Here is a 16,850-nt window from a genome sequence, read left to right on the forward strand (position 1 = left end):
AGCATATAAATTAAATCAATAAATAAAATATTTAAACAACAACCTAGTAGGTGTTTCATACAGAATTACCATTCATTCTGAACATCTTAAATAAAAATAAGTGGTCAATATCCTTGCAGATGGTTGCACTATCATCAGTATGCTGATGATACCTGTTATACATCTCTACCCAGGTAATGCTGTCCAGGTGTTGGCTCAGCACCTGGAGGCATTTGGATGAGGATGAATTGGCTTCAACTTAACCTAGAAAGACAGAGTCGCTCTGATTTTTTGATCCTTTTGGTTCCGGTGAAGTATCTTTCCCAATTGCGCCCATTCCTAGACAGGGAGGATTTACATACAGTTGCTCATACTTTGATCCCTTCCTGGCTAGATTACTGCAGCACACTCTACCTGGGGCTGCACTTAAAAAACCACACAAATTACAACTAGTGCAAAATGTGGTGGCCCACATAGATCTGGGTGCTCCACAATTAACCCACGTTACCCTATTGCTGAGGAAAACTGCTCTGTCTTCCATTTTCTTTATTGATGTTATTCAAGGTGCTAGTTACCATCTTTAAAGACCTAAATGGCCCAGGGTCAGATTATCTGCGAGACCGCTTCTCCTTGGCAGCACCCCGCCCATTCCACTAGGTGTGAGAGGGTGGATGTTCTCAGACCCCTTCCCTCAAATGTTGCCATCTGGTGGGCATTATGCTAGGCAGTATGCTTTCTCAGTAACTGTTCTGACCCAAACCTTGTTCCAAGGAAACAAACACGAAACTGAGGTAACAGCAAAATCTTTTAATGATTCTTTACAAATTCTGTTCCTTCATGGTTAAAAGGCTGTTTCAAACTAATTGTCTCTGATAAGAATGAGCCTTGCCAAGGTTGTGCAAGGCTGCCAAGACTGTTAGATAAAGTTACTAAGAAATATTTCAAACACAAAGAGTCTCCAAACACCAACCAAGATATTCCTAATGTGCACCAGGCTTGAGTGCAAAAACTTCTTTGCTTCCTGCAAAGAACTCCAATTTCTCAGCTGGCTTGTATCTCTTAAGGGAAGGGCCATTACCTTGCAGTCTTACTCCCGAGTCACCCGTGCTGCTGCAGCTGCTCTTTCCTTCGAGCAGCCCTGTGCACACGCGCACTGGGCAGAGGCTCCTCGGGGGCCTCTTCATCACTGCTGCCAGCCTCCACAATCTCCAAAGGCAGCATCCCACTCCCTGATGGTCCTGGCCCCATCCCTGCATCACACGCAGGCCCCTCATCTGAGTCTGCTGCCAGTGAACCACAACAGTAACTGTCTCTGTCTTTTAAATACCCCACTGAGGTCTGGCAGGCTCCTAGCCTTCCAAAAGCCGCGAGGGCCTGGTTTTCTCACATGTATGAGTCTAGAGTCCAGAAAGTTTGTTGTTTGTTTGTGAATTTGTGGGAATGTATGGAAGTTGGGAGTACAGGTAGATTTCACTTACTGCTTTGTTTCAATAACCATTTGAAGTTAATGACAATGTTGAAAAAATAATTTTACAACTAATGACCTCACTGACGAGCTTAGCAGCGTTCCTCAGTCACATGATCCTCATTATAGGCCATACTCAATGTACTGTGCTTGCCCTGTTGTTTTGTTCTCCTCAGCTGCCTTGCTGAGCAGAGAGATTGGAGAGGAAGAGATTAAAGAGAACAAGCAGGCACACAGTGAGGAATGCACACCAGGCTGTGTGAGTACCAAGCTTGGACTGTGGATACCAACACATTGCTCTCAAGGAATTTTCCTCACTGTGTGCTTTCTTACTCTCTCATAACCTCTTTTGCTCCAATGAATGTAAATAGAAACATGAATTCCCTTCTTGCTAATTATCTCAGCACCCAGCACTGGAATGAGCGTCCCAAAGGATGGGGGAGTGGGGAAAAGGAAAGCCCTGTCATGTGATTTCCCACTTAGCAGTCACTTAGCTGGAGCACAGTGGCTCAAGTGGTTGGAACCCTGGGCAGGAAGTGAGCAAGTCCGTGTTTGAGAGCTGAGAGCTGCCATGAGGAAAGGTTGAGCTCTTGTCCTTCATTCCAGCTCTTGCCGAGGACATGAAGGGAACCCCCAACTGGATGTCCCCAGGACATCAATGATGTCAACTGGCTAATGCACCTTGGTGCTTCTGACTTAAGTGCAAAGCAACTCAGCCTGATGAAAGAACATCTGGTCCCAATTATGGTCACTAAAGTGAGGAATACCTGTATTGATTTTTACTTCTGTATGGTTTGTGAGCTGTCAGGGTTATGTTGATGGTATCAGTTGCTATTAGTTTTGTTCCAGTTTTGTTCACCACATTATGAAAAAAGATGTTGAGACTCTAGAAAAAGTACAGAGAAGAGCAACCAGGATGATTAGGGGACTGGAGACTAAAATATACGAAGAACGGTTACAGGAACTGGGCATGTCTAGTCTAGTGAAGAGAAGGACCAGGGGAGACATGATAGCGGTCTTCCAATATTTGAGGGGCTGCCACAGAGAGGAAGGGGCAGGGGTGGGATACGACAGGGTTAACTACCAGTTTGGTCATTTACGAGATTCAGTGATTTACGATGTGCTTACCTGCACGCTGCCGGCAGGCACCTGTAAATCGTCATCAGCACGCTGCGTGCAGAGAAGCAGCCTTTGAAACAGCCCTCTTTTCCTGCTTTTTTAACTGCAGCTGTGCCTTGTTCAGCAGCTGAAGTTGAAAACTCAGGAAATAAAGGTCAGGTAAGAGCCCAGGTGGACGGGTGGGCAAAAACATCAGCAGACATAGAACCAGTTCTATGTCTGGTGCTCTTCAGAGCTACCGGTTCTACAGAGGTGGACAGAACTGGTAAAAACCCACCCCTGGGAAGGGGTCAGGCTATATTCTAAAGCACCTGTAGGCCAGACAGGGAATAATGGATGGAAACTGAACAAGGAGAGATTTAACCTGGAAATAAGGAGAAACTTTCTGACAGTGAGAACGATCAACCAATGGAACAGCTTGCCCTCGGAAGTTGTGGGAGCGCCATCACTTGAGACTTTCAAGAAGAGATTGGACTGCCATCTGACAGAAATGGGGTAGGGTCTCCCACTTGGGCAGGGGGGTGGACTAGATGACCAGGAGAGACATGATAGTGGTCTTCCAATATTTGAGGGGCTGCCACAGAGAGGAAGGGGCAGGGGTGGGATACGACAGGGTTAACTACCAGTTTGGTCATTTACGAGATTCCCTTCCAACTCTGATTATCTGTTATCTGTTAAGACTATTAAGAAAGATGGCACTTATGGGTGGATGAAAAAAGAGTGAGGTGTGGCTTCTGGTTAAAGTAGACTCCGTGGCTCATGAAGACAACAAAATTCTGGAATTGCCAGAGGATCATTTCTCTAAATCCCTGCAGCATTCCAAAACACAAGGCCCGCACCCCATTTCTCAAACGTGTAAGTCTTACAAAGCAAAGTTCATGGCTCCAATTCTTCTTCCACAGAGTAGATCCGTTGGTGGAGGAGACTGTAATCTAGCAGGACTCCCGCTGATGTATGAAGGCAGAGTGGCCTTCAAACATCAATTCCTTGAGTCTCCTCTCCAGCAGCTCCCTGAGGCACTTTCCATGCTCTGCTGGAGGACTGCCAATTTTCTGGAGCAATATTTTGTGGGGGAGAGAGGGGTCATTAAAGGGAAGGTAGGAGAAAATTGCCTCTTTGACATAATGTGCATGGGACTCCGCTTGCTGGATCACTAGATCTAACTCGTCATATCAATGATGCCTCTGTCTTTTGACAAAAGGCTTGCATCATACAAAGCCTGGATTGTGACACTTGATGAAAGCTAAGCTCTCGCTAGAGCCCTATCTCAAGGTAGCAAAGTTAAGAGTTCGAAGCCTCCCCGTCCCCCCCCACCCCCAGCCAAGCTTTAAAATGTGTTGCTTGATAATGGGGACCTGAAATAACCTCTAAGTGGGTTTTTTTTTTTTTGGTTGGGTTTTGTTTTCAAGTGTGTTCTTGCTTAAGGTTTAATTGGCTCCAGTCAGTAGGAAAGGGCTCCAAGACTGATTATTTATGGCTTACTGTCAAAAGGAGCTATTAAAAAGGGGCAGTATTATCTTGGAGATGTTGGGAAGCAAGCCTGGGGGGGGGGGGAGAGCGTGTGTGTGTGTGTGTGTGTGTGTGTGTGTGTGTGTGTGTGTGTATAGGAGTGTGTTTTCTTGTACTGGATAAAATCAGTTTTGCTGTCTCAGCAGTGTGGTTTAAATTGAAGATTAACCCTTTGACCTTCACAGTGTCAAATCACTTACAGATGGATCACCGGCTACACTTCTCTTCTCCCCCTTCCCTTCCCCCTCTCTCCTGTGTTTGCTGGGAGAGGGGGGGCACCCTCCTTTAGGAAAGAAAAAAAGGGGGTGGGGGGGGGAGAAGTTGTTTGTTCTTGCAGCTGGGCTATGAGACACTCAGAAGCCAATCTGATTAAAAACAGCACTTGGCTAAACTCTGCAGAATCCTACAAAAAAAAGAGTGGGGGGGCTAATCCTTTTGTGCACAATACATAAAGGGCCTGCTTCTTTCTTTCATAATATTGGAGCAACAATTATTCCTAGAGAAACTACTACTAGTCTCACACACACATACCCTGGGGCCAATGTTTCCCCCCTCCACCCCACCCTTTACATGTGTAGTATTGCTGGATTAAAAAGTGCCTGTTCTTAAAAGTATAACTTAGTGTTTTTTTAAAAAAAAATTGGGACAGGTTAAGCTTTTGAATGGTGGCTTTAATATTTTACACAAGTGATCTTGTTGAGACCCTTCTTCCCACTTTTTTACAGCACCAGCAGAACAGAAATCAGGTCTGGTGGCAGATCCTCCTCTTCCTCCATAACTTGGCCTTGAACGTGGAAGCCAATAGACAGCGTGTGGGTCAGAGGTGAGACCCGCCTTGCCCCTTCCAGGTTCCATCCAGTCTGCTGGGAGCACCGAACACACCCAGGTTACAAATGCCTGTGCCACTGGACAGATGTGAGGTTCCTGTGGACCCGAGGGTGCTTGTTATTGTACAAAAGACTTGTTTTCCATGGACTCGCCTTCTGACTCCCTTGTCTTCTGTAGTGGGGAGCTTTGGTCCAACACTGTTGAAGAAAGATCTTCCCAAATTGTCTGGCTTATAATCAAGGTGCAAGAAGGAGCTAATCTAAGGAAGCTTTGGAAGAGTTGGTGATGAACTGTTGGTGGTATTCTAGGATCAAGGTTTGGGGCAACTCCTGATAAGTAAACTTTGAAGAAACTCTGCTAACAAGCAACTGTGAAACAGCATATAGAATATGTATAACTGAATCCTAACATTTTAAATACTGGAGATACTGGTGTAAACAAGGAGTGAGTCTTGAATAATAACACACAACCATTACGCTCAGGAATATGTAGGCTCCCCTCCAGTCTTTCAACTCAAGTCAGAAAAAATGCAGTACTTTATTATCCAATGTAACTTTCTTTACTACTCGAAAACTGTAACCCTTATAGTAATAAAATAAGCCATTACCCAACCAATAGGATTTCTTAAATTTCCTTCCCTAAGGAGAGAAAGAAAGGCTTGTTCTTGGAGAGAGAAATCCAGCTTCACAAGGACTTTCCTTAGAGCTGCAAACTGTCTGCAGTTACTACGGTGAAGGTTGGGAAGGGGATGGGTGGGGGCTGCTAGTAGAGATCCCGTTTTCCACTATCCTCATATGCCAACATGCCTCTAAAGAGGGTAGGATCATGGCAGCCTGGAGCTTGCCCCATCCTTTTTCTTCCCATTGGAATCATTGGGCGGGGCAAAGAAAGGAAAATTTCTTTTGGGGGGATCCAGTTGACACAAGCCACTAAAATTACAGAAGAACCTATTCAGCTACCTTGGTTTCCTCTCTTTTCTAAGTCTAAACATCCAACAGAATCCGTTTAACTTAGGAGAGAAAAGTGCCTTAATTTTACATTAAAGTCTCGTTACAGTCATATTCAGTATCAGAGATGGAGCCACAAACTACTGAATGTCCCATATTACATATTTTTCTTTTGCCATTTAGGAAAAAAAAATGGAAGCAAAGTTTTTATTGGGAGAACAAGAAAATCAGGCACATTGCAGGAAATAAGGGGAATGTTTTTTTTTTATTGCCTGGCCATAGATAGAGGGGCATCAATCCACAAGATTTTGAAAGGGGCTCTCCACTCTGGTTTTCATGCTTCTGGACTTTTCAGTCTTAGGGCAAGTGAGAAGCGAGATGAATGAGAAGGCTGGTTATGCAAAGATTTGGCTATATTTTTTGCAAGAGACATACCTTCCAAAGTGCTCTCCTGAAGACCTTTGCTATTCTGAACTACAACACTTCCCCACCATCTTAAGAGGCAGTATTCTTACTCTAGGTGTTTTAAGATTTAGAGTCAGAGGTCACACAGTTTGGTTAACGTTAAGTGCATTTGTGGTTTCGCCCTCATGCCTTTAGCATGTTGTGCAGATCTAGCCAATTTGATTAGTTTGTGCTTCATTGTATTTTGAGGATCAAGAAAATGGACTAAAATAGGAATTCAGTTGGGTGATTTTGTGTTTAGTACTTCTTCCCAAAATACTGTAATGAAAGCATCTCTAACATTTATGGCCTTTTTATATATTGGTTTTAAGAAAATAAAAAAAAATATATGAATTAACAGTATCAGTATCATTTAAATATTTCCCAGTGTGAAGGAACAAATAGTTCAAACAAAATTTTATTCCAAAGTTTCTAATACTTACATTTTTAACTTCGTATTTTTGGAGCGGGATTTTAGAGTTTAGCAAGCAGCTTAGTCTCAGACATTTGCGCCTCTGTGCTAGATTTCCTTCCAGCTTTGCCACTGTGTCTTCAATAAGAGAGTCTTTGCCCCATCTGGCCTAATTATGGAACTGTAAGCTATTTTTCAGCATTTCCGTAGTGAGTTGAAAACTTGCTGCTCAGAATCCTGGACTGAATCCAACTTTTGAGCTCTATAAAAAGAACAGATTTTTTTCTATAGTAGGTTCTGGTCTAATGGAGCATTCCTGCGGGTAGAATGAATAGGTGAATTTCTGATTCCTCTAAAAATCTCTTCTGGAAAATTGTGGGGTTCTAGGACAGTGAAGAAGGTGATGTGAACCAGAACTCTCTAATACAGGGGTGTCAAACTCCCGGCCCATGGGTCGGATGCGTCATGCGCTAGTCACGCCCACGCCCAATTTAGCGAAGTGGGGGAAAGTCCCAATACGTCACTTGATAACATCATGATGACTTGAGTTTGACACCCTTGCTCTAATAGAACTCTGCTTAGGGAGATCTTGCTGGATCCAGACTCCTATTTTCATCCTCTTGAAAGGAATCTATCCCAAATCCATCTCTCTGAGAGCTTATAATTTGCAGGTGTGAAAATGGATCACCTGGGACAGGGTCCCCCAAGTCTGATATCGTTTAGGTGTGCTGCGGATTCAGTTCACTAATTCTCAGCCAGTAAGAAGGCACTATATTGAGAAAGGGTGACTTAAATGAAGTGGCTCCAAGAATCAGCGTTTCTGAGTCAAGCCTGCAATCCCAACCATATCAATATGTTCCTATGCTACACCTTCCTTCAATTGACTTTAAACGTTGCTGACCATTACTGCATTGTGGCATATAAAGGTGGAAGATTATTTCCTTGAACTTTTTTTTAATGGGCCAGTTTCATTTTTGATAACCTCCTTAGATGCTTCTCCTCCGGATCAGTATAAGGAGTTTTTAGTCCTTCTGCTGTGAGAGCCGATGCATTAGATTGCCTTGTTTGACACATGACCTACTTACCCATCACCAGTTTGGACACAGGGCAGGAATCTGAAGCACAAAGCTTTATTGTATTATTCTCTGGAGTGGACTAAGCAGTAACTATGTGATGGAGAAGTAGGGCATGTTAGCACATGCATGTTGCCTTCTACACAATACTTTTTGTGTGAAGACTAGAAATCCCAATAGGGACCTTTAAGAGTTTTACATTGTGTCTTCTTTAATCTAATACATCGGAATTATTATTGTTGAACATTGGTTCCCTCCTCCCCACTATTACCAATGATTCCTGTCTTCATACTAAAATTCATACTAAAAAGCTATGTTAATAAATATGTATCTATTTAAGTGTATAATCAAGAACAGAACTTGTAACGGGGCTGAACTGGTTATAAGGCATAATAGCTTCATCCTACCAGGCATGATTAATGTGTTCTATTTCTGGATGAGGACCTGGGAAGCCTATTTAAATTTTATATTTTTCACATCTTGTAGAACCAGAACAACTTGTTTAATATCTAGTAACAGAAAATGTAATTATTTCTTACCTCCTCTGGCTTCCTGTGACCATTTGATGTCCTTATCTCATGTATGGGACTACCACCTTGAGTTAATGAGATGCTTCTCAATTTGGTGAATCTTATTAATAATACAAACTGATGTTGCTTACGAATCCCACGTTTTTGGAATTCTAACTTTTGAATGGATAGATAGATAAAATCAGGGCTGGCTTAGAACATCTAAACTTTCTCTAAAAGAACACTTCCATATTCTAAAGTTTGTCAATTAGGGAGCCCCTAATTAGGGAGGGGGCTCTTCTCTCATACTCAAAAGAAGCAAGAGTCCTTGGCTTGGGGTGGAGGTTGCTTTGTACCACTAGTTTACAGTTGTCTTTTCTCCTTAGTGTCTCTTTAGCAACAGAAAGAAAGTCTTAACCATGGTAGAAAGACCCTGGGGGAGCTCCAAGTAACCTGCAACCTTATCTGAAGCACTACTACCTCAGTAAAATGTTGCAAATGAGGCAGAGCAGTTTTACAGCAAAAGCTTCCACCGAGAGAAAGGATTTTTCTTTTTACTATCTCTTTCTCTTCAGTTCAGCTGGTTCTTTGTTAATCCTTTTTAAATCAAACTTTCCTTGGCTGCATTCTCTCCAGTAATAGTGCTTTTGCTGCAGTTCTTGGAAACTGAGACAGCAATCATAACAAACTGTACTGCCTGAGGTGACTTCCAGCTGCCAAAAAGCCAGGCCAAGGTGGGGAGAGAATGGAGGAATGGTCTTCAGATAAAGGCCCTGAGGACAAAGACCCTGGGGACACTGGCTGATTGTCCTGTGTTGGGCTTTTGTTGTGCACCTTCTGTGTCTATATATGTAGCTGCTGTTTTCTTTGAATTGTGTGGATTTTCCTTTCTTCTGTGGCATTGTGTTCTCCTATTGTACCAAATCTGCTTGTCTTGTTCTGCCAACTTAAGCAGCCTGTTGGCAGCAAATTCTTGTCAGGGTTCCCAAAGGCTGGAATTTTCACTTTTGAAGACTTTACTAATCTCTTCACCTACTTGCAAGCTTTGGTCAGAATCAGCCAAAGAGGCTGGTTAAATATTCCCATACGGAACCGTATCTGCGACTTTGCTTTCAACACATTGGTCTTGGGTTTTATTTTGTTCTTTGAGGAATTAAAATTGTGATCTGCTGGCATTGTGACCAAACCCCAGATATGCAGAGATATTGTTGTCATGTAACAGTGAGCTAGTGTTAATTAACTCTTTAACACTATCTGGTACAAAATAAGGATATATACAACAGGAGTTGAAACTGCAACCGAGATTGGCCACAAACTGACAATCCCATCCTATAGAAAAGCCTGGGAAAGGCATTCATCGCACAAAAAGTAGAGTCAGATGTGCCTTGCAGAATGCAAAGAAAGAAGAGGCTTTTCTAAAGTCAAAGAGAGCCATGTCATGGGACATACATTTATTCCAGTGCTTCGTATAAATTACCCACGGGCTATAAACAGAATGGACAACAATTAGTGGATTTGACTGGCTGTGATAAATTAAAGGAGTCATTACAAACACTACAGGTATCGTTGCTATAACTATCATCTCAAATTGCCTAGCTGCAGTGTGGTACACGGGAAGTTTCTTTTACTGATTAAGAACAAACGATCAATTTGCTAGGCCATAGAAACCAACCAGGCTGTATTTCCCCTCCCCGCACCCCCTGTATCCTCTCCCAATTATGTTGCCAAAATTTGGAGGTAAATGCAGGAAATCAAAGACATTTCCCCCTACTTTTTATTTTTGGAAAATAATAACTGAATGAAAGCCCTTCGATACTATAATGTAAAGGTGTCAAACTCACATGGTCACGATTGGTGTCACGTGACGTATTGTGACTTTTCCCCCTTTGCTAAACCAGGCACGGGCGTGGCCAGCATGTGACACATCAGGCCCACAGGCCGCGAGTTTAACAGCCCTGCTATCATGCATGATGTCATCACCATGCTCTGAGATCCTTGCAGGGGTTTTCCTTTTTTTTTTTTTAAAAAAAAAAAGTAGACTCCGGTCACAAAAAAAATATTGTCTGAACCTGGTCTACAATGCTTATCAGCAGCACTGCCAAACTTTCAGATACAGCTATCCTCCATTCGATATCTGAGAGATCTGACATGGGACCAGTGGAGTAGGGCTTCAATATCCTTGCTAGTACTTGTTAATCTCCCCAGTAGATGATTGAGCTGTAGCGTTGTTCAACTGCGCCTCCCTGAATGAAGGCAAATAGCTCTTTTATATATAGTACATCTGGATCTGGAGACCAGAAACAAACAAGGTTCAAGGAAGTACCCTTTGGAACCTGGAGTTGATGGATAGGGAACAAAAGTAAGGTTCGTGTTGTTGGAAGAAATGTCCATCTGTGTTCAGTTCCAAATTGGGAGAAAGGCACTGGAAACATGGAGACTGTTTGGAAGGATGGTTTAATGGAGCATAACCATTAAGCACATGGTCCTGGTGCAGCTGAACACATGGAGTGGAGAGTGGGATATATTTATAACCTGTCTTGGGCCTTGCAATAAATGTATCCTATTGGTTGTCAGACTCTCAGGGGGTTATGCGGGGGTCCAGCTAACCTTGTAGGCTGTCTCTGTCCCAGGCTTGGTTGAATCTTGCTGGGTGATGATGTAATGAACAGGCTTGTGTTCTGAAAGAGTGTTGTGCAATTCCTATAATGGCTTTCATCTGGTTTGGATCTTGAGTGAGGGCTAATCCTATCACCGTGGATCTGAAGGCCTTTTGTCTTGTAGATAGGATGGCTCAGTCTTTCTGCGGTTATTAACAAGGGCATGTTTCTCCTTTTCTCATCCAGGGTGGCATAATATTCTGCCTTTTTAATATTTCCTAGAACATTTCATTCTTCTAGGAGAGGAGTGAGTGATAACTTCCTTCTGTGTTATGCTCCTGAATTAACCTGCAAATGAAGAAACGGTTGTCCTATCCTTCATATAGAACTAATGTTGGATTTCCAGCTACTGTTCTGTAATTGGGATGAAGGCAGCATCTTTCTTTTCACTTCAGAAAGGTGAAACTGGATTAATCTGAACCAGTTCTCTGTGGCTACCCTTTTTCCTGATATGGTGGGAATTTACAGGGCAGATCTCACAATCAATATGTATCTTTTCAGATATGGGTAGCTTGAGGCCTTCCAAATGTTGTTGAACAGCTGTTTTTAGCAGTTTCAGACAACATGACCAATGCTGAGGAATGCTGGAAGCATGGTCCTGTTGACATCTGGAAAGCCTAATTTTCTAAGCCTTGTCTCAAGACACAAGTTTTAATACCCTGGGTTAGAAGAAGCCTGGTTATGACAAAATGTGAGGTTGCTTACATTTATGTGTTATTTTATTCCTATCCTGCTTGGTTTTGTGTACCGAAAGCAGATGGTCTTGTGGTACATTACATTATATCATATTTAAACATCTGGCAATATGTGTTCAGTTCTATTGGGGTTAGTTTCACATTGGGGCCAGCAACATGTAAAAACAGAACTTCAGGTGCAACCTATCAATCACTGGCATATTTCACCCTCAGTTATTTTAATGTAAAATAGGAAAAGGGATAATTGGTTCTAATGACAACCATATAATGCTTTTAGCTATTAGTTGGAGATTTATTAAGAAATCTATTTTTCAGCGGAGGGTGAAATCTGAAGTTAATAAACCAAAGGTTCAACTCTATGTACACTTGAAAGTAATTCCACTTTACTGTAAAAGGTCTTGCTTCTGAGTAAACCTGTCTAGAATCATATTACATGTCATCTTAATATCTTAATAGTTTAAAACAGTAAATAAAGCTTGAGATCTATGCCTTAAAAATATAGACATGTCTTTACATATTCAAATGTCCATTTTCCATCTAAGATTCAATGACTGTCTTATTTTTCAACTATTTCATACCCTGAAAGGAAAAAAGTTTGCCAAATTTTTCCAACTATAACTGATTGTTAAGTGCTACCTGTTTTGTATATGGCCAGGCAACAGTGGGTTGGATTCCAACTTAGCCCTCCTTAGAGTAGAGCTATTAATTGTGATGGAATTGGAAAAGAGGCCTGTATTTTAGCAATTCTTTTTTTTTTTAATGATTAAATTTGGATCCAAGCCATTGTTTATCTTCATGGTCTGAGAAGCTTCATCTGCTTTTCAAGATATGAGGATTTTCCCCCCAGGTATTCTGGCAGCTCTTGTTAACAAATGGCATTCTAGTTATTAAATTATACACACACATACACACACACACACACACACACACACACACACACAAAATGACTGTACATTGCTTTGGGTTTCGCAGTGAACAGTGCTATTTTTTAGTATCTGAAACAGTACAAACCCCCCACAAATTTCTGATTCTTACTCATCAGTGACAGGAGAAAAGAGGCCAAATATGTCGCATGCATTGGAATATAATTATGTATGTCTATAAATAAAATGTGGACTCTAAATTCCTCTTTCCCAGTTGCCTCAAATAGGATCACCAGTATTTATCTGCCTTTGCTGTATTCTGTTAACAGTGATTGGAGTGATTGAAGAAATGGGCAAGTTGCTATAAAAACTATTCCTGCTCATGCATTCAAATTAAGTTGCCTTAAAGACACAGCTACATAGGTTGGGTGAAGCATTGGCAACCCAGACAGATTTATTGGTTGGGTTATTGCAACTCACTGACTGTAAAACTGGATTAATGAACACTCATGTGCTACCATATTACCCCCACTCCTCCTTTCATAAATTTGCAGAATAAATAGAGACTTTTCAGAAATCTACTTTGGAAGATGATTTCTGCAAATAGAAAGCCATGTGACTTTGGGGAGAGGGGACTTTATAATACTTAAATGAACTCCATTGAAATCAACTGAAGGGTAACTGCTCATTTGTCCTGTAGATTTCTATGAGCTTCGATTGCAACTTATGCTTTCTGGTAGGAAGCTCATACTTCCAGAAACAATGGGGACATAGAAAAAAAAAGGGGGATGTGTTTCTAGAGACCTTCAGATTATTTTCAACCTTTTGAGTAATGGAGAGTACAGAATGAGTGTAAGAGTAGGAAAGGTATATTGGATTATTAATATTTTTAATGCTGTTAAGAAAATCACCATGTGTACAATGTTTGTAAAAAAAATTTTTTTTTGGTAAGGATGTTTATTTAAAAAAAATATTGATTAGGGTTGATATACTGGGCCTGACAGGAAGGAATTAGAGTTTTCTGTAACTCTTTGCTGCCATCTAGTAATTCCCCAGATGCATTGGTACCCACCCTTTCAGTGCTATGGGCCTATCCGATCTGTAAGGCAATTGTTTATATTGTTTTATAAATATTTATATAACTCTTTTTGTTCAAAGTGCTTTTATTGTCAAGAATTATTGCCTATTTCATCATTATAGGAGTATAGGAATTAAGGAAGCATGTTTTTGTGTAAAGATAGGATTGCTGCGCCTTCAGTAATTGTAAAAGAGAACAGGTCTCCTTTGTTATGGGCTTGAAAAAAAATGGACCTGTTGAAAAATTGTACTCGTTTTATGACTATTAAAAATAGAGGATCTTCTTTTCCCTTTTGTACTTACTGAATACAGCATATCAAACCAAGTTAGTTTTTCTTTATTTCACACAGTTGGGGTATTTAAATAATGATCAACTTTTTTTTTAATCCCGAGACTCACTGTCACTTCATTCTTAACTTTGTAGATCTATTGTGTCTTTTTGCTATATAAGTGAGAACTGTTTGTAACAATCTTATAATGCGATATAAGGATGTGTGTTTAAACCAACAATGGAGAACTAGGATTTGTTTTTGTTTTTACTAGCAGCTGTTCCCTTAAAAGATTCTGGGCACAGTGAAGTCTTTCCCATCAATTTTGCTCAATCTTTTGAACTGAGCATACCAGATATTTGAACCTGGTGCTTTCTGCACATGAACATGTTCCTTATCAGAGGACAGTGGCTCCTCAAAGTTGACAAAATAATCTAGAAATCACAGCGAGGACCATTCTTTAAATGAGTATTATTTAACTGGACACTTCCAGATAGGAGTCTGGAAAGCTGCAATCCCAACGTAGCAGGAGTTCATTTTTCTTCCCAATATTCTGGTCTATTGAAGTCAATAAAATACTGTATATAAATATTAAGTCAAATGTATTTTTCTTAAACTGTGAAATTGGAATCCTAAAGAAGCTTCATTCTACAGTCTTAAGGTGTCTTGATTCTCTCATTCTGATGTAGTAACTTATAATTAATCTACATTTGTTATAATCGTCTGACTTTCCATCACACATTATATACCATATGCTGCAGATTTCTTTTAAGAGTGCTGTAATACAGGGGTCTCCAACCTTGGCAACTTTAAGACTTGTGGACTTCAACTCCCAAAATTCTGAGAGTTGTAATCCACAAATCTTAAAGTTGCCAAGTTTGGGGACCCCTGCTATACAAAGAAGAATTTAAGACATGTGTTGTTGACATGTTCAACTTTGTAAATAAGGAATTACAGTAATTTGGCAATAGCCAATTAAACTGGGAAAACTGGTAGGCAGCAAATGTTGCCACATCATTTTCAAAAGTGTTTTTAAAAATAATTCATTCATATTGTATATAGTATATATTCTCCTATTTTGCAGGATTTTTCTTTTATTGTATCTTTTGCCATCGTGGGCCTGAAGTGCGCAGACCTCCTTTTCCATGGACCGAGACCCAGTGAGAATGTAGCATTTTATCTAGTTGTGGTTATGTGTCTTCGCGCTGTCTTCTGTCTCAACCAGTAGCAAGTCCGAAGAGTTCCCGCTCCTTTTTTTGTTATCTTTGCAGAATATTTACTTCTGGGTTTCTCTGTTTTTCTTATTTCTGACTATTTAAAATTCAACTTGGACTCTTTTTTTTCCATAATTGGTACAGTTTTTAATAAATACTTAAAAACAAATCAAATGTTTTCTTTTTTTCCTGTGAGTTGGCAGCTGGTATCACTGGGATTCAAGAAAACCGATTGCTTATTCCATCTGCAGTGGGAAGTCCTGCTAGACAACAGGTGGCTGGAGAAAGCTGGTGTACTGCATCTTTCAGAAATGTAACTGAGAGGTTATTGTGAGTGATATGAGACCAGAGGGTAGCTCCTTGGAAGCAATTTTGCCAGCCTGACTAACCATAACTTCTAGTCTACATATCTGAGCTAGCATATCCCACTGAACTGGCTTGTTCACTCATGGTTTGTTGAGTAAGTTTCAACCTAAAATGCAGTAAGCTTGCTATTATTTAATGCAACACATGATCTCTATCCAAGAAAACCATTCAGTACATTTATTTTTTTAGGAAAATATAATTTCATTCACTTTCAGCTATTGGTTAGCTAGCCCATGATCCACGTGGATACCCGTGGGACCGTATGCTTTTGAATTAAACACAATCACAGTATAACTAAATTAACAGATAACAGATAATCAGAGTTGGAAGGGACCTTATAGGTCATTTAGTCCAACTCCCCGCCCAAGCGGGAGACCCTATACCACTTCTGACAAATGGCAGTCCAATCTCTTCTTAAAAGTCTCAAGTGATGGCGCTCCCACAACTTCCGAGGGCAAGCTGTTCCATTGGTTGATCGTTCTCACTTTCAGAAAGCTTCTCCTTATTTCCAGGTTAAATCTCTCCTTGTTCAGTTTCCATCCATTGTTCCTTGTCTGGCCTAAAGGTGCTTTAGAAAATAGCTTGACCCCTTCCTCTCTGTGGCAGCCTCTCAAATATTGGAAGACTGCTATCATGTCTCCCCTGGTCCTTCTCTTCACTAGACTAGCCATGCCCAGTTCCTGTAACCGTTCTTCATATATTTTAGTCTCCAGTCCCCTAATCATCCTGTGTGCTCTTCTCTGTACTTTTTCTAGAGTCTCAACATCTTTTTTATAATGCGGTGAACAAAACTGAATGCAATACTCTAGGTGTGGTCTTACTAAGGCTTTATAGAGTGGTATTAGTACCTCATTTGATCTCGATTGTATCCCTCTGTTAATGCAACTTAGAGCTGTGTTAGCTTTTTTGGCTGCTGCTGCACACTGCTGGCTCATATTTAGCTGGTTGTCCACAAGGACTCCAAGATCCCTCTCACAGTTACTGCTATTGAGCCTGGTTTCACCCAGTCTATATGTGTACTTTTGGTTTTTCTTGCCTAAGTGTAGGACTTTACTTTTCTCTACATTGAATTTCATTTTGTTAGATACGGCCCAGTGTTTTAGTCTGTCAAGATCCATCTGGATCTTGAGACTATCTCCTTGGGTGTTAGCTATTCCTGCCAGCTTAGTATCATCTGCAAATTTGGTAAGTTCCCTTTCTATTCCCTCATCTAAGTCATTAATGAAGATATTGAAGAGTACTGGGCCTAAGATGGAACCTTGTGGCACCCCACTGCTTATTTCCCTCCATGTAGACTTAGATCCATTAAGGACTACTCACAAAAAATCATTTTTGCAAAAGCAACATTATTCAGGAAAACTTGAGATAAGATACAGTTTGGGTTTTTTAATGCTATAATATCATGCCTAGAAATAAACAGTGTA

General features: G+C 40.9%; 1 protein-coding gene across 2 annotated transcripts in view; it reads left to right on the forward strand.

The window, feature by feature from the left end:
• The window catches only part of BMF (Bcl2 modifying factor), a 46,935-nt gene extending 31,706 nt beyond the window's left edge, over nt 1-15,229 (forward strand). Inside the window, exon 4 of one of the 2 annotated variants that reach the window (XM_087921821.1) lies at nt 14,931-15,229. In XM_087921821.1, the coding sequence (XP_087777947.1) occupies nt 14,931-15,074 (144 nt within the window). In that variant the 3' untranslated portion in view covers nt 15,075-15,229. Of the gene's footprint in view, nt 1-4,797; nt 6,652-14,930 lie in introns of those variants that run through there. The other variant, XM_026710317.2, reaches the window with a different exon arrangement.
• The last annotated feature ends 1,621 nt before the right edge of the window (nt 15,230-16,850 follow it).

The sequence above is a fragment of the Pseudonaja textilis genome, chromosome 1 (assembly GCF_049901715.1).
Source record: "Pseudonaja textilis isolate UNSWEBS1 chromosome 1, rPseTex1.2, whole genome shotgun sequence".
NCBI lineage: Eukaryota > Metazoa > Chordata > Lepidosauria > Squamata > Elapidae > Pseudonaja > Pseudonaja textilis.